Here is a 22,104-nt window from a genome sequence, read left to right on the forward strand (position 1 = left end):
AAAAACTTGGAGTATCGCAGGCTTTTACAAACTAAGGGGAAACTTTCCCCTAATAAGGAATACAGAATGTACCCTTTTAAATTCTCCCCCTGTCGCTGGCGGGGGTGGGGTGGAGGTGGGGTTCCATGGGCAGAACGCGTGCGGTGCCTACTGCGCTTAACCGGAGAGTGTAGGCTCCGTCGAAGCGCGGGCGGTGCGCGGGGCTCGCCTTTACGCGCTCCCGGTTTCTCCCTGGGGAGGTCACCTGCCACAGCCCCGGAGTCCGGAGGGGCCACTGAAAAATGTCTACTTAATGGCGTCTAATCCATTCCCGGAAAAAAAAAAGTCCACTAGGAAAGTTCCTTTCCGCTCCGCATAGACCATCTGGACACTTAGGTTTCTGACCGGAGAAGCGAGGTGGCCTGGCCGCGGGGGTGGGGGCACTTCTCAAGCTAAGCCCTTTCTCCTGCGGCCGGGCCGCGCTCCGGCACGCTCAGCGGCAGAGAAACCCTTTCGCGGGTCCCCCGGAGCCCGCGGGGGTGGGGGCTGGAAAGGTAAGGCGTGCGCGCCCGGGTCGGTCCGCGCGTGGGAGGACGCGGGAGCGCGGGCGCGGGCGGGACCCGGGGAGAGGAAGAAAGACGTTCGCAAAGAGAACAATAAAATAGGGACGCGCCGGCGGGGGCGGGGGCGGGCGCGACCTGCGGGGAGGCCGGCCCGGCCGCCTATACCTTTAAGGCAGGCCCCGCCTCCGCCCCAGCGCCCGCCCTCCGCCCGCGCCGCCGCCCCGGCCCCGCGCCGCCCGCCGCCCGCGCTGCGCCTTAGGTGTTGCGGGCCCCGCGCGCCCGCTGCTCTCGAGCGGGCTGGCCGGGCGGCGGGCGCTGGGCGCGGGCGGCGGGGCCCCGGCTCCCACCCTCACCTTCCGCGGTCGAGGTAGTGGGTCAGCGCGCCGAGTTGGTGGGGCGCGGGGGAGGGAGGCTGGGGCGGCTCCCGGGGTAAACTTGACTCTGTCCCCTTCCCCCGCAGCCGCTGCAGAGGGAACGCCAGGCCGGGGCGGAGTGCGGGCTCGCGCGGCAAGTGAGCGTCGAGGTGAGTGCGGGGGGCGCGCTCCCCGCGCTCCCGTCCCTCCTCTCCCTCCCTGGGGCGGTGGGTCCGGCGCCGCATCCCCGCCGCGGAGTCCCCGCGGCGCGACGCGCGACCGCGGTGGGTAAGATGGCCCCGTTCGGGGGGCTCCGGCGCGCACCGGCGCGGGGGCGGACAGCCGGGCCCGTGACCGGAGGGAGCGGCCCGGGCGAAGGTCACGGCCTGGGTGCGTCGCACCCCCCGCGCGCCTCCCGGGCCCCCGGCACTGAGGCCGCCCAGCGGGCCCGGAAGGTGCCCGTGGCTTCCCCAGGTGAAGCGCAAGAAGGCTGCGTCGCGAGGCGGTCGATCGTTTCTTTCTCACGCCGAGGAAGGGCCCTCACGACCCGTCGTCCTGTTTAAAATGCTCTGTGGTTTTTGAACTTCAGGTCGAGAAATGGATTCGAATGAACCGGAGACCCCGAAAACGGAAGCGAAGGGAGACCGAACAAGTGTTTGAAAAGGTAGGGCCCCCGAGAGAGAGCACCGGGTGGAGTTCTTGAGAAAGCTCCCTGTCCGCCCCAGAGGACTTGGTCACAACAATAGAGTAGCGTTTGTTTTTTTTTTTTAAGTTTTAATTAAATTTACAGTAGGCTGTAAATTAACCTGGATAGTTACACAGAAAAATTGGTTGACAGTGCTAATGATTATGGACGTACTATGTTGTCAGGAAGAGGATGACCCCGGATGGAGCTATGTTTCATGTCCATTAAATAGAGCAATGGGACATAAGCGGGTTCCGTTATTATGTTAGACCAGTAGTAGTTATTATGGCAGTTGTTAAGGTACTTCTAGACGGGCGGGGGCGGGGGGGGGGCGTTCTGAATAAATTGCCCACAATATCGGGTTTCTCTGTTCGGTTGTGATAGACACAGCACACTCACTTAGCTTTGGGACTTTAAATTAGAGTAATCTTAAAAATGGAGGGAGACGATGGATTTCTTTTGAAACCCTAGGAGGGATTTTATTTACTGTAAAGCACATGAAAAACTTGTTTTTCTAAATTTAGAATTTCAATATGTTACTTTGCAGAAGTTTGGACTACCTATTTTCTCCTGAAATTATATTAAATTAAAACTTGATTTGTCATTGTAATAAATAGTATGAAATAAGGTAAGTATAGTCTGTTGTTTTCTGAGTGACTTTTATTGAAAGCTCTTAAAAGTGAATAGCGTTTTCACAAATGTTATAGCAGATACGATTTTTGTTGCGCCTACTTAATTACTGTACTGTTTTTTGATTCTTGATAGCACCAGGGGATTAAAATAGATGTGTGTTGTTTTTCTGCTGCTAGAATGTATGATGAATCACTCCTGGTTCTGAAGCCAAGTTCTTGCTGATAGCATTGCTGCTGACTTCTGTGATGTGTTGCCTTAGTATGGGCATTGCAGCGTCCGAGAATGTGCACAAAGCACATCATAATGAAGGTGATCCCAGAGTTCCAGAGTGCATGTAAGGATACCAAGGCCAGCTTCTAAGAGAATGGGGAAAAGAACTGGCCTAGGATCCTGGTCATTTGTAGGGAGACATTCAGTGTGTGAAAAGTGGCACCCCAGCCCTAACCTTTTTAAACAGAGTCATATCTGTCAGTTCAGTTAAACAGTAATAGAAAAAGGTGTCATTTTGAAGAGACTTGAGTTTTCTGACCATACCTCGGCATGCTGTGGTAGGTTGTGTTTGTTTAACTTTCATGCTCTAGGTGTTTTAAAAAATGTAAGGTGATGAATCTGATCATAAAATGTCCAAAGAAGGGAAAAGTTTTATGGCTTGCTTAGTATTGCAAAAAAAAAATTTCCAGCTATGATTTTTTTAAGCCAAAAATAAGATTACTTAAGTAGACCATATGCCAGGCGTGAATGAAGGGAAGCCGTTACCTTTGTGGATTACTAGGTACCATCACTCCCCAAATCTGAACTTGAAGTATTGTGACGCCTTCAGAGAATGAGAAGGGGGTGCTGAGGATTTCACCTACTAAGAAAATGGGGTTCTTTGCTGAGCCTTCTCGGCTTCGTAGAGGCTGTGTATTAGAGCTTATGGGCAAGGTGCACGTTTGACTTTTCTTAGAAAACGTGGGCAACAGTTTTAAAGAGGATACGAAAATGAAGTAGGTTGGGATCAACACACTGAACTTCATTTCAAAGAATGAAGCTGAAAGCTGAAGCTTTGAGGGAGGAGGTAGAGAGGTCAGAAGATGGGAGATTTCAGAGTTGGATCAGAGAATATTAATTATCAGCGTGTCCAGTCTTTCTTCCTGGCTCTGCGAGGCAGCCGAGCCCTTTGCCCACTGTTTTGCCTGTGTTACAGCCAGGAGAGGGTTAGGAGCTCTCTGAGGCAAAGCCTGCGATATTTTCAAGGGCAAGGTGAAATGGAGTGTGATCAGTGACCAAGGGCATCAGAGCAAGTTCTGAAAGGCACAGAGGCCACCCTGCAGCTGGAAGCCAGGGTGCCGTCCCCTGATTGCCTGAGTGTCTATTCTGAAGTACAGATCAAATTCTGTGTGGTAATGAGTATTTAAACCGAGGTCATATGTTAACCTTTTGCTACGATTTGAACCTGTTAGTAGGAATCTCAGTAGTTAACTCTCTGTTGAGTTTAGTAAGGGTTTTTAAATGCCTGCCACGCGACGAGTAGAGGCACGTTAGCCAGTTTCTCCTTTTTCCTGAATCCGCTGTCTATTTCTACAGCATTCAAGTAACACTGTGGTATTTTCAGCTTTTATTCATTTTATATTACTGTAAAATATGAAAACGAGTGGTAGTCATTTCTGGTAGGCATAATTTTCAGTCTCCCCATCGCTTTTATTTGCCTACTTTGTTTTCTTTGCCCCGTCTCTCCCCCACGCCGCCCTTCCTCCATCCCCCAAGTCTGTATTTACATCTTCCAGGCTCACGTGGGACTCAGCCCAGATCTGACTGAACTTGGTTAACTAGTCTGTGTTTTACTGTGCTAGGGTCGGAACATTTCTCCTGCAGTGTTTACTGACTTGTGGAGAGCAGAGTCTCCTGACCTGCCCGCGGAAGGAAAACCGAGCAGCAGTGCGAGGCCACAGTGTGGAAGCGGGCAGCGGGCGAGGAATTATAGGTGGCGAATGTAATCTTACAGGAGGTATTTGTCCCCCTCACCCCACCCCCCGTAAAGAAAATCACGAAGGTGCTAAGTGGTAGGCACGGCCTGATCTAGGAGTTGAGTTTTTCAGTGAACTCAGAAGGGGAAGCAAAACAAACTTACCCTGTTCTCAGCTGTGGGTTAAAATAACGAATAATGAAATAAAGTAAACTGGGTGAGTGAGAGGTTCTACCGGGAGAAGTGATTTAAAATGCTCTCCTGGCCTTTCCCGGCTGTTCTCCTTCCTGTGCGAGTCCTTGAGTCCTTCCCTCCCACCCAGCCACCGGAGGCCCAGTGCTGTCTTACAGGTTTCGCTTCTCGTCTTCCTGAAGCTCATAGTGCTGTCTTATGCGTCTTCTGTCTTCCCTGATATTTACTTTCATTTTATTTTCTCTTCATACTTTAGCCCCCTTTCCACTAGGTGCAGCTCAGATCCTTTTTACTGTTCTCGGTCTTCTTCATTTTAAATTACAAACTCACCTCTCTTTTGCTTCTGGTCCTCAGGTGTTTTCTCCTTACGTTATGATGTTCTTCCTTTTATGTTATTTCAAGTTCCTGTTATTTAGTTTCAATAATTTGTGCAGCAGAAAGGCAAGGAGAGCAGGAACAACTACACAAAGAACAATTAGGGAGAATGGCTCAGCTCTGCAAGGGGCAGTGAAACAATGGTGGTTGCAAAAGTGAATTGTATGTGTATTTTTTTTAATAATGTTAATAGATTTTTCTAAATGGCTGTTGGTTTTGGAAGAGGAACATTTTTTTCCCTGCTTTTATCTTTCACTGATTCAAAAATAAATTCAAATTATCCATCACATTCAAAGATTAAGGAAAAACATACTTTTAAAATATATGTGAAATATAAAGATTTTAAATAGTGTTGTTTTTTTTTTTAATTTTAAGGGTTAGTAATACTATACTACACAATAATAAATAGTATATTGAGGAAAAGAATGTGTGAATGACGTATGATTCCTTTAGAAGAAGAAAATTCCAATTTTCAGATTGCAGAGAAGCACCTGAAATCATGTTTTATACGTACCTGATAATGTACAGAGGATAAATTTTAAGATCCTCTTTTCTGGTCATCATCGAGTATATATGATGTCACAGGTATTCATTGGCAAACTTTCAGAACGTTGAAAATTCAGTGATACTAAGGTTGACTATTATTATTGACAAGCTATCTTTTATGTGTGTTAGTTTGTTTCCAAGCTAGTGGTCTTGGCGAGGGTGAGTGTCTGGCCTGTGTTACGATTAGTCATAAGGAACACGAGGTGCAAATGGTTTCTAACAAAAGCACCCTTTAAGGTTACCTTAATTGTTCTTTCCTGCCAGAACCCTAAAAACAATACTCCAGAGCATAAGATTGTTAAAAATGTGGTGAAATTTTCCTTGAAATATCGAGTGAGACATAAAGATCTAGAGAGATGGTTGTGAAAATGTGGATTTTATAGTATTTAGTCGCCATCTCAGAGTCTTTGAGAAGAGAAAATGCGGACAGTTTTCTTTGTGATCTGGAGCATTTTCCCTCAGTTTTACTTCATGTGTTCTTTCCTCACATTTGATTCTGAACTGCAGTGATTATCTTGGTATGAATAATAATTTACAGATTAAAAAATGTGTATAGAACCCATTTTGGCTTATGCATTTTGCCACATTTATTGCTCCTTTTAAAATTTTATATGTTCTAAGAAAATGCGTTTATTACAATTCTAATATTGAAATATTCAACACGTTAAAGGTAGGTACAAATTTTAAACTATTTAACAAAATGCTTTACTGCTGTTTGTCTTTTGTGACAAAGGTCTGTTTTATATTAAGTTTATGATTTCTGGAAAACTATTTAAGACTAATAAAAATTATCTGGCTCTTTCTTGGACCTGTAACAGCAGACGGTGACCGTGTTAGGCTTGACTCTGGAGCGATCAGGATACAAAGCTTTAGAAAATGGCACAAGACGAATTTAAAGAGTGCTGAACCAAGGGTCCCTTCACTTTACAGGAGCTACCCCACATTTAGCAAAATGGTAGGCTGCAGGCAGCCACTCTTATGCAACTGAGGCAGCATTGGTGTTGAGTGGTTTCCCAGGCATCGGTGCCCTTGCCTCTTTTTGAAAATGTTCCTGCCCTGTGAGAATTCATAACTAGTCTACATTTATATAGCTGTAATCTCTTACAATAGCTTCATTGATACTTGATCTCCATAGAAAAGCTTTATGGGTTCTAATGAGTCACTGCTCTTGAGGCACCAGCCGCCCTCCCTATCTGTGAGTGGCTTTGTGTCCTGTGTTGTACTGATTGTGCCTTTGGATGACAACTTACTTGAGTGATGGAGAGAGGCAGGGTAATTTATTAAAAGTAATTACAAAGAAACCTAACAAAAAGAGTAATTACAGTGCTGTTAATATGCAATTCGTTATTTTATTGCTGCAATATTTAGAACTGGGTCTTATTTGTGGGTCTCCCTTTTTTCCTTGTAAATCTCTGGCAAATACATAATTTATTAAATTCTCTATACCTAGGTCTCAAAGTAGATTTGGTTTTACAAAATCTTGGCTTTTTCTGCCTTTTTTTTTTTAAACTGGACCGAGGAAGAATGGCTGAGAAAATGTATTTTTGGTAGCCTCAGGAAAGGAGGCTGATCTGCATAATTTTATGCCATTAAATTTTCATCTGTTCCATAGATTTATTTTTTTTAAGAATCTGCACCTTTAAGAAAATGTTCTAAGAATTTTGAGTGTACTGAAATTCCTTCCATTTTCAACTAGCATAACGGAGAAAATTAAAGTACAGTCATCCACTTACCTCACGCACTTATTCACGTATTTTAAAAAGAATCTGTGAATGGGACTATTAATATAATAATAGCTGACACTTGTCATGTGTCAAGCTCTATTCTAAGTGCTTTGCATGTACCCGCTCATGTAAATGTACCATTAAAGTAGTACCACCAACCAGCAGTGTGCTATGAGGATGTTGTAGACGGGGGCAAACGCTTTGTGAAAGTAGGTGAGGTATAAACAAATCAAATAATTGCTGCAGAAAAGAATGCTTTGGGCAAGATTTAAACAAATTTTTTTAGCCCAGGCTATTGATAGCCCTAGACCACGAGCATAAAGGACGCATCTCTAAATGAGGAAAATCCTAGCCAGCGAATGTTTTGAAAACACATGAAAGTGTGCAGATAATTACACTATTGTTGATTTTAGCAGATCTGATGCCAGCAGCCAGCAACTCTTCTGTGCCATGAAAGATGAAAGCCATTTTAATATAAAACATGAGTGTGGCTGGAACAGGGAGGCGGGCAGAGAACAATCTTGTGCCTTTTTAGTTACTTTTATAGGAAGCATTAGTTACATTCCTGTGATAGAATGCTTTACTTGGCCATCATTCTCATCTCAGGCGTTTTAATGATTGCTGTTTTGCGCCTAGCATCATACAGCAGTAATAAGATGCGTTATTTTAGTAGGACCTACTGATGTCAGTGTCGTTTAGGACCTGTGAATGTTTCCATTCATCTTCTATTTCAGGAGGCGGACACTACTATGTGTCTTTAGGTATAGCTGACATGTATTTCACTTACGTTTCTGGGTCTCTGAGTGCAGCAGAACTGACACTCAAGCCTTTTATTTTATCTCCAGCACTTAGGGAAGGACCTGATTACATGCAGCCTTGATTACTATTTGTTGAATGAGTTAGATGAATGATTCCCACACATGGCACTTACCTTCCTAAATCATACTTGGCGATTACATTTTTTAAAAATTGTAATGTCCCAGTTCTTGTTTAATTATTTTGATCTTTAATGACAGAGGTTTTCACGAAGGCACATTGGGGAGAGCTTTCCTGGTTGTCATGGGTCATCTTTTTCATCTTGTCTATAAAGAGAGCTCAGAGCCAGGAAGACCTGACCCTGGTCCCAACTCTGCCACCCAATCATGTGCTCCCTGAGTTTGTCACTTGACTTCTGCTTTCATCTGAAAATCCTTTCATTTAACAGGCCAGTTAGGCCAGTGTACCTTAATGATAAGATTAATGTGTGTGTTTGGCCTTGACTCTTTCTTATACTTTTATGATGTAATTTTTCTTTCGTCCATTTTTGGTATTTAGGAGGCTTATATTTTTGTTCTAGTGGTTACTTTGACATAATAATACATTTTGGTTTCTTTTCTTCACTTTATTTATTTTTTTGCTCTTGTGTATTGATTTCCTGCTGTGAGCAGTAGTGAAATTAGATGTTAACCTTTTCTTGCCCCTCCTCTTTTGATCTTCTGTCATGTGACTTGAAATACTGTTTTTTTGCTCCAGTTAAACACCTTTAACACAGCCAACAAGCTGACAGTATTTATACAGTCTTCCCATTTCCTCCTCTTTTTTTTTTTTTTTTGGTAGTTGTACTAGATTTACAGTGTCAGCGCATGTAGACATAGTATACCATATGCTTTATAAAATCACATAGTTTTAATTCTGCAAGTAAATTTATAATGCTCATCAGCTGCCCTTATATAACTGATCTTCAGCAATTGGGATTTTTTGAAGCTAGTTCCAGAGTAGATTTCTCAGGAAGAGCTTGGGGCAACTATATTTCCTGAGGTCTTGCATTTTAATAAGTTTGTGCTCTTTCCATGTGAGGGTCAGTTCAACTAGACACAAAATTTTGGATTCATGTTTTCTTTGTTTAAGTGTCTTGAGTATGTTACTCCATTGTCTTGCATGAAGTCTTCTGCTCGTCTCAATTCTTCCCCTCAGAGTGACCTGGTCTTTTCTCTTGGACATCCAGATCATTTCTTCTTTAAATTCCAAAAATGTTACTTGGGTATGTCTCATTGTGGGCTAGTTTTCACAGTTGTCCACTGGCTTTTGAGCTTTATTTGCCTCATTTGTAAAATGAGAATAATGGTAACTTTTTTTTTTTTTTTTTGCTACTCAAAGTGGATTTGAAGACCACCTAAGATACTGTATATAAAGTGCTTTACATTTATTTTAGTTTCTGTGACTCTTCAAAGTCCCCTGTTGTTAGGAACTTTAAAATTTAGAGTATTTTATGGGCATTTGGACTTGAGTTGGCTTTATATTTGGGATAAATCTAAAGTGGATTCTCTGAAGTCTTTTGTCTGCATTTTAGCGATGTATAAATGCATGCCGACTCCTTGCGGTAAGCAGGCGGTCTGTGCCCATGCGTGGAGAACTTCTGGCCTAAAAACAGTGGTGCTTTTTGAAAGAATCTCACGTAGAAAACACTTCCTCCATTATATTCTACTCACACTCTTCTCACACTTAGTTTCCCACATAAAACTGGGTTTACATGACCGTGGTCTACGTGTAGAACAATACACAGGAAAAAAAAAATTTGTTTTTCAAATAATGAGGGCTGAAAACTCAAGTCAGTTCTCATCAGCCAACATGTTTTCTTGGATTTGCTGTACATAAGTCCTATGTAAGAAGCTGCTGGAAAATACCAGAGACACAGGAGATGTCATTTCTGGCCATGGGAGATAAAACACACACATATCAAAGATCATTTACAAAGCAGCATGTGATAAATAAATTCAAACCAGTGTGGCACAAACTAAGGACATGAGTATATGATGCATTTTACCTGAGGCTACCCTGGACTCGAGTTTCCACGCCTGGGCCGTGTTTTGATAAAGCAACCTTTACACATGCAGCCTGGAAGTTGCGGTGGGAAATTGGGTAACTGAATTAACTGAATCCATTTTAATGCTTTTACATGATTTGTAAGCACAGATAGGGGTTTGATTGACGTACATGTAAATAGTGTTAGTGTCTTTATTTGAAAATGTGATTCTTAAAAATAAATTCATCCATGTTTTGCAAGTAAGGCTGGAACCTATCATAGAAATTCTGCTGACACTTATGAACCAGAATCATTCAAAAACTCAAGGCTAGAAATATAATACTGCCTATAATTCCATGTTTAACACATTCCTTATTAAATTCTATTTTTATTTGAACCATTTATTTACTGACTTAACTGCATATCCACAGCACACAAAACCCCGAATAAGGACTATGCATAAATACAGAGATGAATGGAAAACAGGCCTCAACTAGTTTACAGTTAGGTGTGAAAAACTGTATAAAGTGGGAAACAGAACTGAATCAAACGTCTATGAGTGGTAACGCAGGTATGTGCACAGAGTAGTTTGGATATCTGTAAGGAAAGGGAACCCTCTCACTTTGGGCATTTTGCATTATCCGTAAGTCTGGTCCCGGATGATAGGGTATAAATATTTGTTCGAGTTTATTCAGCTTTTGTTACTTTGTAGAATTGAGGGTACCAGCATTTCGGTTCTCAAGATTCTGATGGTCTTCCCGAGAACATACTGATGCTGCAGTTAGCACTTCCCTTCAGCTTTTGCAAAGTGCCACTGCCAGGTCATGCTATCTCTGGGCTTGAGGACGTCAGGTTTTCAGTCTGTTTCACTCTATTTTTGCCCTTTTATTTGCATCGTTAAGTTTTGGAGTTTTTTCCTTCCCTAAACTTTTGGTTTCAGAATCAGGGATGGTGACTGCAAGCTCTAGAGCCCGTTTCCTCTTGTGATTCTTGAACGTTGGATCGTGTTATTCACAAAGCATCGCACTTGTTTCAGCACCAGAAATATAGCATGACCTTTAAAAAAAAAAAGTATTGAGGAAATAATTCTATGCCCCTTTTACCTTTCTGATGATGAGCACAGACTCATCGAACGAGCTACAGAATGGCATTAAGTGCACATCCAAATCATCAACATTTTAAATGTCTCTCTACAAATCAAGAAAGGTTTGTTTTTCAGAGTGTTAAATTCTAAATCATAGGTATGTGAAGGTTCAGACTTCATAGACACGAAGCAGGAAAACAACCTGATTTGCAGTGGTTAATACCAAGGAAACTATGTAAAGTGGGAAAAGATGGTCTTAGAATATGTTTGTACTTCCCTGGCATTTTCGCAGAAAACAGGAACAGTAGCCCTCTTAGGCAGCTGCCTTTATAACTGAAAGACAGAAAGCTTATGCTGTTCGCTTTCTGTGGCCATTTTCATTTGATGTCCAAGGAAAGAAATTCATGGTCTCCATGAGGAGCAGGAGAAGTCAAAAAGGAACAGCACAAATCTAGAAGAGAAGCAGGTCACAGCTCTGGACTGAGTTCGTGTACAATTTGGTTTCTCACTTTTTCTCCTTAACTGTCAGCCACACAAACTCTAGTTTTCAGTGTCGAAGGTACGGTGTGAGCGTTTATTCCTGACGCTAATGGTAAAGGATGCTGAGTGCTTCCACAGACAACAGAAGATTATGGTTCTGATTCTCTCTTTTAACAGTTTCATTGAATTTAATGTCCTGTGTCTTTTATATGACATAAAATTCACCCACATACAGTTTGTTGGGTTTTAAGACACTTACACAGTTGTGCAACCATCATCACAATCTAGTTTTAGAACATTTCCATCACCAAAACGTTCCCTTGTATCCATTTGTGGTTAATCCCCATCCTGACCCCTAGCCCCAGGGAACTACCAATTTGCTTTCTGTCTTTAGTTTTGTCTCTTACACAAATTTCATATAAATGGAATCATACACACTTTAGTCTTTTGGACCTGGCTGCTTCCATTTATCATCCTGTTTTGAGTATCAGAAGTATTGCGTATATTTGTGTTTGTTCCTTTTCATTATCAAGTAGTATTCCATTGTGTGGGTGGACTGCATTTTGTTTATCTGTTTACTGCTTGATGGACATTTGGGTTTTTTGCAGTTTTGGCTTATTATGAATAGTGTTTAAGTGTCTTTATGTAGACCTACTTCTTTTGGGCATGGCTTGGCCATAGGGTAAGGGTATGTTTAACTTTTCAAGAAACTGCTAAACTGTTTTTCCAAAGTGGCTGCAGCATATTTGCACCAGTAGTGTTTAAGGTTCCCAGTTTTTTGTGTTTTTTTGTTTGTTTGTTTGTTTGTTTGTTTGTTTTTTATAGAGAGTGAGTGCAAGCTGGGGAGAGGGGCAGAGAGAGAATCTGAAGCAGGCTCCATGCTCAGCGTGGAGCCTGATGCAGGGCTCAATCCCACAACCCTGGAATCATGACCTGAGCCAATCAAGAGTTGATGCTCAACCAACTGAGCCACCCAGGCGCTCCTAAGGTTCCCAGTTTCTCTGTCTCCTCATCAGCCCTTGGAATTGTCAGACATCTTTATTTTAACCATTCTCATGGGAGTTGAACTATGCTTTCTATACTTCTTTTATTTCTTGTGAGGATCTCAAAGTATCTCTATACCCCAATATGCTTGTGTCCCGCATTTTACAGATCAGAAGGCAGTAGAGCAGTACCTGGAGAATCTAAATGTCTCACCCAAGATCCCCAAATGAATCACTGAGCTTAGAGTCCTCATGCAGCAGTTGGGGACACAGCAGCCTGTTTTCCAACTCGTGGCTCCCTGTGACTCAGGGCCTTCTTTGTCCTCATAGCTTTGTTGGGTGTGGCTTTCTTTTGATCTTTGTAGAATGATCATTCTTATCCTCTGTGGAATTTTGTCTGATGAAATCCAGTTGTTTTCTGCAGAGATGTACTAGTGTCTTGGAGAGGTGCTCCTTAGCTGCAGTACACAGGCTTTTGTGGCTCAGGCCTGGCTCCCAAGGTGGGCCCTGTGGACTGTGCCACCACGTGTCATCCTGTCAAAGGGGGTAGATGCTTGCCTCACCAGAGCCTTGTGGGAGTCAAGTGAGGTGACTTATCGAAAACAGCTGGCATGTACTAAATATTTAATACATTTTACAGCACCTCTTCAGATGACTGTGAAGGGCTGATTATCTTGTGGTGTGTGGATGGTAACACCACTCGTATGGTTTTTTTTTTTGTCTGTACAGTGAGGCAGGAAAACATTCTTAAATTTATATACTAATTAAAAAAAATCAGCCATGGTTTCTTATTGTTCTTTGGTCTGCAGCAAATGTAGCAGTAGTACTTTTATAAGTTTGTATGTTTAGTCCCTGTCTTTTGGCTTCACTCAAGAAGACTAATCCTACTTCTCAGAGCTACTGGATCAATTCATGTGTGTCTCCCTTCGGTTTGTCCACTCTGGTAGAATAAGGTGTTGTTGTTCGTGTTCCAAGTTGAAGTGCTCAAAGTGTTCTTTAGGCTATAAGATCTGTGTTCTAGCAAAGTTCGGCTTTAGATCAGTCTATAATCATTTCTTACACTCAACGTGTCATTGCTTTTGTTTCTTTGGACCAAAATGTTCTGATATGAAGTTCCTTTGAAGGCTGGTGGGGTTTATACAAATACCCAGCTAATGAAAAGCACTTAAATATGGGGCACACCTCCCCACTCCATTGTCACTTTGCAGGTCATGTTGAAGAGAAGGTTCCAGTTAACCTCTGTTGCCTTTTGCTGGCCAGAGTTATAGTGTTTATTTCATGACAAAAAGTGAATTCTAGGTAGTTGTCTGTGAGATGATTATTTTCTCTGAAATGACTCTTGGTCACGTTGAGTTTCTAAGTGTTAAAAGGGAACGTGGTTTTTGGATCTGTGAAAAATTTCATCTTGGTCTCTGGCTGCCACACAGAACAGGAGCTAAAAGGTTGAGAACTTCAGAAACTAGCCTCCCCACCCCCAAGGAGCTGTCTAAAATGACTGGAGGAGCGTGTGCAGGGCTGTAATGTTATGAGAGCTACTGGAGGTCCTAAGCGCGCAGGACCATGAGGGGGGAAATGGAGGGGAATGTCCCATGGAAAGTTGAACAACTCCAGCTTCAACTTATTTGGGAGGCCATACGGGATGGAGCTGTTAGACATAGGGAAGACCTTACGGCTTCTCCAAGGCCAGCCTTTCTGCATGTGAAAACACGGGGGCCTTGAGAATATTTCGGTCCCAGGCTGGAGTGCCCGCCTGGAACCAGAGCCCACGTCTGTCCCCATTTTTGCTGTCTTCACCTGGGCACTTCCCCCAAAGCAGGGTGTGGGGGCAGAGCGGCTTTGGGCTCCAGGTGAGGAGAAGTGGGTCGCGCTGGTCTTTGTTTTGTTGTAGGGCATGGACAGCTGAGGGAGGCCTGGAAAGAAGGTCTGGGGGGACTCAGAATGTCCCTACAAGGCCACTCCTTGTCACCTAGAAACACATCCGGAGTGAGGGCCCTTTCCTAGCATACAGAGGCTTGGGTAGGCACGGACCAGGTCTGATTTTGAGGGCTCAGTCATTTCCGAACGCAGAGAAAGACTTCATGGTGAGACAGCTGGGTGTCTGCAAGGGTGGACGTGGACATTTGCTTTTCATAATAAATGAGTGAATTTTACAAGGCACAGATTATTTGAAGTTTTTGTGATGCTTATCACAGGCCAGGCAACTGCAACACGAAAATGTTGTTGGGGTAGTTTTTTTAATCAGACATAAGTGTGACCAGATTACTAGGCATTTTATTTTGGAATGTGGTAAAGGCACACCCACAAATGCCTTTTCTTCAGTCTGTGCGGATATCTTCAATGTTTATTCTAAAATGCAAGGCTGCTTTCTGTGTTTCTACATATTCCTACCTCGATGTATCGCACATTTAGAGTTATGTTTTTCTTCAGTGTCTCTGACTTGGCTTGTGGCTTACAGGCCAAATCAAACCACCTCCACCTCCGAAACAGTATTGATAAAACCAGTGCTGAACTTGGATTATGAAAGGTTTAGTTCCCAGAACTTGCTGTACTGTTGGCAGGGCAAAGTGAGTAGGAATATTATGATCTAGGGGAAAAACTTCTTGTGTTTTATCTGCAACACAGCTGGCAGATACAGAAGGATAGTGCCCCAAATGGGCAGACGAAAAGGGGGAGTGGGTACTGAGCTGCCTCAGACTTGCAGAAGGCACCCTGTCCCCTCACTCCCAGCAAAATGAAAGGGGCTGGAGAGAAGGCACGGGATGAGATTCCTGCACTGCTGATCTGGTATACTTTGAGTCTTCTTTTGAGATTAAGTCCCTGGCTTGGTCAACAGTAGCATTACCCAGTCCTAGAGCACCAGATTATCATAAGACAAATTTCGATGATGCTGAACTGTCCTTCAACAAAGGATTACTGCTGCACCCGCACGCACATATAACTTGGTTGGTATGCATGCAGACGCATACACGCATGTGCACACACATTTACCTGTTCCATCGACCTCTGGCCTCCAAGCAGGGGAGGTTAGGGCTGAGGCCTGCTATTGTGACCACTGTCTCCCATCTCAGAGGGAAGCTGCAGACTCTGTTTCCACAGCTGGCACTGTTTGAGTCTGACTCATGCTCCCTGTGCGTAATGCAAAGTCATTGTCATTGTGAGCCATCTGAGGGAGAGGTTTGGTGGAAAAAGTGACGGTGGAGCAAAGCAGGCTCCAGAACAGGGGGTGAAAGATATGTTTTTTGTTTAGTTTCGCTGAACTTGTAGTCACTTTTCTGAGAACTGCCGTCATCCTGCTAGAGTTGGAGATGCTAGAAGAGAGATCTGGCTTATTGCTGCAGGACTCCTCACTCTTGTGTTCACATTCTTAAAACAGGAGGAGGGGAGGAGAGTAAACTAAGTGATTGTTGTAGATTTTGAACATGTATCCATAATTTCTCAGTTTCCAGTTTTTTGTATCGAGCCTGTTTTGTGATCGTGTACTGTTGCAGAGAAGGGGATGTACTATAAATATGTGCAAACTTCAGTGTTCAAATTATTTGTATTCAAAAGGAACTTCCAATAATCGGGAGGGTGAGACATGTCATTTACAAGAGGGTTAAGAATAAAGAAGTTATCTCTATGCTATTTTTGATGGGACTTTTTCCTATGAAAAACAGTTACCAGCATATGTGGAAACACTTCCTCATTTTTTAAAGACCATTCATTTTAGTATCAGAAGTAGTTGAAAATCAAAATAAAGTGGTTATTTTAATAATAGCTCAGTAGAAAGAGTTCATGTGTCAAGAGCATTTACCTCCCAGTTTTCTGACTCTAGTTTTCTTAGCAAGAAAAATGTTAATCTGTTGTGGATGGACACTTTTTTTCCCCTCTTCTCAGAACATGTGTGGTTTCCATTAACTTCTTTCTCCACAGAACTTTGGAGATGGCCACCACTGATGCCTATGGGTCATCTGTGCTCCTAGAATTGAACTGAAATGGTACAGTACATTTCTCCCCCTCTATTGTCCTTCACGACATGGAATTCATAGTCAGATAGATGAATTGAAATCCCATCTTTATCCCTTACTAGCTGTTTTACCCTGGACAAACTAGCCAGTGTAAGCCTCAGTTTCCTCATCCGTAAAATAGTTACTATAAAGCATTTAGCAAAGAGCTGCCACTAGATCATTGTTCACTGATACTAGTTATTAGCATTATTGGTGATAGGCTTTTCCAATACCATCGTCAGGGGTGAAAGGCATTTATCATATGTGGTGTATTGAGAGAACAGAAGGAGCCCTGAGAAGCAATAGGATAGATCAAGAAATGTAGCCACAGAAGAATGGCCACGTTGGGAACATCAGCCTGGCATCTCTGGACCAGCTGGAGTGTCCCCAGCATTAAGACCAGGGAGGCAGCCCAGTGACTTCTCTGGCAGGTCTCAGCTACGCCTAAAGGTACACCTCTCTCCCAAGCTGACCCAGGAGTCTGCTCTGTGGGGCCACTCTGCTTTAGACAAATGCTGCTTTGGGTTCTGTTGGAAGTTTCCACTAGGCTCCTCCGAGACAGTTTTAGTTGGAAGTCCTCAGAGAGGTTTTATTGATTTGGGTTGAGGTCTTACTTAAAGTCATCTCAATCATCAAAAGGTCTGGCTATCCAGAAATACAGTGCTGGTGTCTGAGCACGGTAGAATTCCAGGAAGTTATCAAAAATAAGCGTTGAGATACCCCCGCCCCCCAGCAACCATAGAGGTCTGAGTTTACAATAACTATTATTCTTATGTAGAGCTGGCTCCAAATAGTGAGTTTCCCCAGGCGCAGACTTACTAATAGAAACCCACTTAGACACTGAAGAAATGGGCCCAGTGTTTTTCTCAACTATAAGTAATGTATTATGCATGATTTAAAAAGGCTTCTCAGAATGTCCTTGCTTATGTGAATCAAGAATCAATATTTTTTAGAAAGAAGTTTTTATAGATAAGCCATCACATTATTTGATAATCAGACATCATTTTCAAGTAGTTAAAAGGGTCATTGGACAAAACCCAGTGGACTGACTTTGCTCCCTAATTGCTAAGGATTGAAACTCCACATACCCTCTAAATTATGAACAGGCTTGAATTTTTTATGGGAAAGAAATTATTTTTTTATGTAGGATAATTTTCATGTCAACGTTATATTAGCCAGCTAGCTCTGTCAGGTTATGCACGTTGCTGCTTTTACTCACCTGATCCCTACTTTTCCTCTGTGAAGTTTATTTTAAATAAGAGATTCAAGAATGAGAGAGAAAGTAGGTTTGGAACGAGGGGAATGAATCATGGGAAAACACTGCTGGTCCTTTTCATTCGTCCTTGGCATTCTTGGAATATTCTTACCTCTGTTGACAGAGAGCAGCAGTTCAGCTGCAAGGCTTGCTAGCAGTAAGGGGCATTGTGGGGCCCCCTGAGGAGGCGGTCGCTGGAACATTGTCCCCGTTTTCTCCCAAGCAGTGCCTTACCTCTCTGTGAGTGGCGAGAGCCACTGGAAGGATTTCATGGGGGGTGGGGCGGGGGGGGGGGCAGCTCAGCAGAGGGCAGCACTGTGACCCCGTGTGAGTGCTGACTGCCCCAGAGATGGCATGTTCCTATACTCTGGGCCAAGTGGGGGCCCTGCCGGCCAGTGTGTCTCCGGGTACAGGCAGATTGCTGGTAGGGGGAACAGTTTTATTGGTTTTATTGCTTCTGAAAATAGAGGAAATACTCAAGAGTGGTGGGAGAGAGGAGGATAAATATAGCGTTTCCGTTTTCCTGCTCATTCTGTTCTTCACAGCATTTCATTTTTCTTAAGATGGATTTTTATCCTGCCAACTTCAACAGAAGATAATTGCCTACCATTTCTATCAGATTGGCCCTCTCATCACTCGTGTACTTACCGTTGTTTGTTTATTTTTCCTACTCAGAAACTTTTGTACAAGGTGGTCCTGAAGGTGCTTGTCCGTAGACGTGGCACAGGTATCGTGGGTTGTGGCGGGACCTCCCGTGAGTAGATGGCAGGAGCAGTCTTGGTGTCCTGGCTATGGATGGACAGAGACTCTGGATACTGACTACCTTGTTCTTGTCCTTGTTTCTTCCATGACCCATTTCCTAGAGGGCTATTCCATGTGCTTGTCACCCTGCCCCTTCCATCAGCCCACAGTGCCCAGAACCTGTTTCTTGTGCACAGGAACGGTGCCGGATGCCATCCAGCGTGTTACCTTGCTGTGAAGGCAGCTAGCACCCTGGCTGTGAGGCACTGCCCAGCTGAGCAAAGCAGTGAGTGTATTTAGGAGGTGCTTGGCAAAAGTGGACTCGGTAGGAGATGGGAGGGGAAGGCAGGCTAGGTCGTCTTAGGGCATCGTACACGGTGTGCCTGTTTACCAGACTGAAGTTTGTCGTTATGTAAAATTATTAAGTAGGTACCCATTTTAACAAATAAAACTAACTTTGAGGTTTGGGAGGTAAGTGGCTTGTGTTAGATTTTCGGCACATAAACTGAATATAAGCATTTCCCTAGTTTCTCATTTCTTAATAGTGTCTATTAGCATGCTTATCCTAGTGCCTGGCCTAGGTTTGCCCATTACAAAGGTCCTATGTTCATAGGGCAGTGGACTCTGCGTTCCCAGGCCCCAGCACAGTCCCCGCCGGCAGTGTGCAGTAATAAGTAAGCTACTCGTAGTTACCGGCTAATAGGGCCATGACCCGGTTTGAACTCCATAATGAGGAAAGAGCAGATTTATTTGCTCCCCCTGTGCGCCTCCCTCCCTGCCATGCTCCTTTATTATCTTTAAGAGGAAATTGAATAGCAAAATTCTGCATTCTCATAATGTTAATGGCCTGATGTCATCTTTTCCAGTCTGGAGTCAAAAGAGAGGGATGACCAAAACACAGATTTAACATTTCATAGCTGTCCAGAGCTTCAGCTGTAGGCTCTATGGGTATATGTGTGTATATGTTTTCAACAGCTTGTGTAAGGTGTAATGTAAATAGTGTGAAATTCAGTGTATAATTCATTGGTTTCTAATAATTTTGCCAAGTTGTGCGGTCATCACCAGACTCCAGTGTTAGAACATTTCCGTCGTCCTTGAAAGATCCTTGGTGCCCATTAGCAGTGGCTCCCTCCCCATTTCCCCCCACCCCTGCTCCCCAGCCATGGGCAACCAGTCATCTATTTGCTCTTCATATAGATTGGCCTTTCTGCACATTTCCTATCAGTGGAATCAATGTGGTTTTAATACATTTGCCTTCTTTCACTTAGCATAACGTTTTTGGGGTTCACCCATATTATAGCATGTATCAGTAGTTTGTTCCTTTTTATTACTGAGTACTATTCTGTTGGATGGATATACCACATTTTGCCTGTCTCTTCACTCTTTGATGGACATTTGGGTTGTTTCTGGTTTGGGGCTATCATAGATGCTGCTGCTATAAAGACTCACAGAACTTTTTGTGTGGACGTGTGTTTTCGGTTCTTTTGGGTAGGTGCCTAGGAGTATTACAGTAAATTTATGTGTAACTTATTAAGAAACTGCCAGATTGTTTTCCAAAAAAACTATATCCTGTTACATTCCCAGAAGTGAGTGATGTATGAGGGTTCTAGTTTCTCCACACCCTAACCACAGGCTATATTTAAGGAATAACCTTAATTTTTAACTTTTATTTGATATTCTATGCATAAAAGAAAGGTAGAAACTGTTTTAGTGTTTTTGTAACTTTTCAAGCATTGTTAACACAATTTAACCGAAATTGTAGTCCTTGGTACTCTGTCTTCTCCAATCTCCGGGGTCTACCACCAGTCAGTGGTGCAATAGTTTGCAGTAGTTTTACAATGTTCCATTTAATTACGTTTTGTGTGTGTGTGTGTGTGTGTGTGTGTGTGTGTGTGTGTGTGTGTGTGGACTTGATATGAAGTATGCAGGGTATGTGTGTATGTGTGCTGTTAATTGTCTCAACATTAAATTAGTTTACTTTGAGAAGGGATTTTATTTTTTGGACTTTTCTTTTTAGTTTCTCTGTTCAGACAAAAGGTTATAAGTTTATATTTCTTTTTTTTTTTTTAAGTTTATTTATTTTGAGAGAGAGTACACACAAGTGGGGGAGGGGCAGAGAGAGAGGGAGGGAGAGAGAATCCCAAGCAGGCTTCACGCTGTCAGCACAGAGCCCGACTCAGGGTTCGAACCCACGAACCGTGAGACCATGACCTGAGCAGAAGTCAGGAGTCAGATGCTTAACCAACTGAGCTACCTAAGCGCCCCAAGTTTATATTTCTAACTATACAGATTGTCTTAATATAGAGTAGACACATGTGTTGTAGAACCATGTTTTATGGTACTTTAAATAATCAAATGGTAAGTTTCTAGTTTATAGAATTAGGTAGCTTTTAAGCATTCTTTATTAAAAATGCAAGTAGAGGTTTTTGGATTAATCTGGGCCATTTCCAGAGGCATCACAAAAGTTGTGCAGGAATAATTTATCACATAATTTGACATGGCAGGTATTTCTGTGCACTTTCAAGACCAAGTGGTAAAAGTTGCTTATTATTTTTGTGTACTCTAGGATTTGCAGGTGTGTTTTATTCTGGCAGTGAGCTTATCAAATAAGCATTTTTCTAAGCACATCCTAGTCACAGCCAAGCTTCCTGGGTGATGTCTGTGGCTGCTCCATGGGTGCCTCGGGACACCTGCAGGCCTGCTTGTCTTTTGAATTTGTGCTTGTCCAGAGTTGGCTTTAGCAGTGACTGGATAAAGATAACGGTTTTTCAGGGATGAGAGCACCTGACCTCCCAAGAAGAAAGGATGAGAGGGGTACCCAAGTGCCAAGTGACAGAAGTCCATGGGAAGGAAACAGCAGCAGAGATGTTCTCCTATGTCCTGATGGCTGAAGAGACCACCGCAGCTGAATACAATTGGCATGAACTGTCCTAGTCTCCATATCTGTTCTGGCACTTTGACATGTGGGAGCAGTTTGGTATAAAGGAGTAGTTCTCAAGGGGCAGAATCGCCCCCATGAGGATGATGTGGTTATCGCAGCAGTTGGGGGGCACTGTGGCCATTAGTGGGCTGCGTCCAGGAACCGTGTACCTACAGTTGTAGTTCTTCTCAGGGTGGCGAGGAATCAGCTGCTTTCCTCAGCGTCTAGGTGCCTGCTGGAGAGTTACACAGGTGAAAATCCTGGCTCTAATCTAACTCTTGTATACACAGTTTTAATATTTACCAATTTTCTCTAGGAATGTGACTGCCAAGTAAATCTGTGAGGATTGTATGTTGTTGAATTTTCCCCAAAGTGCTTGCCATTTCAGAAAACTTTGTCCTCAGTGGGAATGCTTTTGTGTCTGAGTAACTACACAGCATGCTTGATTCAGTTTGCATTAATAGCTGTGTGTTTATGGGGATTCTTCAGGCCTCTCATTGCTTCATTATGTCTTTTAGGGTTCATGGGTTTGTAAATACCGCAGTGCACATTACTACATTTGGACCTGCTTTCCTTTGACTTCTCCTTTATGTTACAGATGGGGCATTCTGTTAAGTTCTCCCTCCCATTATTTGTGGTATGTGTGTTAGGCTATCTAAGGATTTCTCTTTGAGTTAGTTTTAAAAGCGAGGCATTGTTTCTGATACCATGAGAGCCATTGGCTCCACGTTCCAATAGGCTTTCAGTCCATGTTACAGGTGTGTGTGGAAGGGGGTGTCCCAGCTGATGGGAGGTGCAGGGGGAGCTGAGTTTGCAGATACCTGTGGAGGGCAGGGTGCTGCATGTCACTGAGCTGTGCTCCTTTGCTGTAAATGGAT

At 43.3% G+C, this 22,104-nt stretch overlaps 1 protein-coding gene across 13 annotated transcripts in view; it reads left to right on the forward strand.

Moving 5' to 3' along the window:
- Positions 1–22,104, forward strand: part of AOPEP (aminopeptidase O (putative)) — a 342,850-nt gene that overhangs the window by 265,851 nt on the left and 54,895 nt on the right. For 12 of the 13 annotated variants that reach the window (XR_008424187.1, XR_008424185.1, XR_008424186.1 and 9 more), the window contains 2 exons: positions 1,003–1,065; positions 1,485–1,559. Coding sequence is in view for 10 of the 13 variants with exons in the window: in XM_053907863.1 (XP_053763838.1) it covers positions 1,003–1,065; positions 1,485–1,559 (138 nt within the window). In the remaining 3 variants the exon portion in view is untranslated. Of the gene's footprint in view, positions 1–1,002; positions 1,066–1,484; positions 1,560–4,045; positions 4,201–22,104 lie in introns of all 13 variants that reach the window. The other variant, XM_053907859.1, reaches the window with a different exon arrangement.

Source organism: Panthera pardus, unplaced genomic scaffold, assembly GCF_024362965.1.
Source record: "Panthera pardus isolate Hobbes unplaced genomic scaffold, ASM2436296v1 HiC_scaffold_20, whole genome shotgun sequence".
NCBI lineage: Eukaryota > Metazoa > Chordata > Mammalia > Carnivora > Felidae > Panthera > Panthera pardus.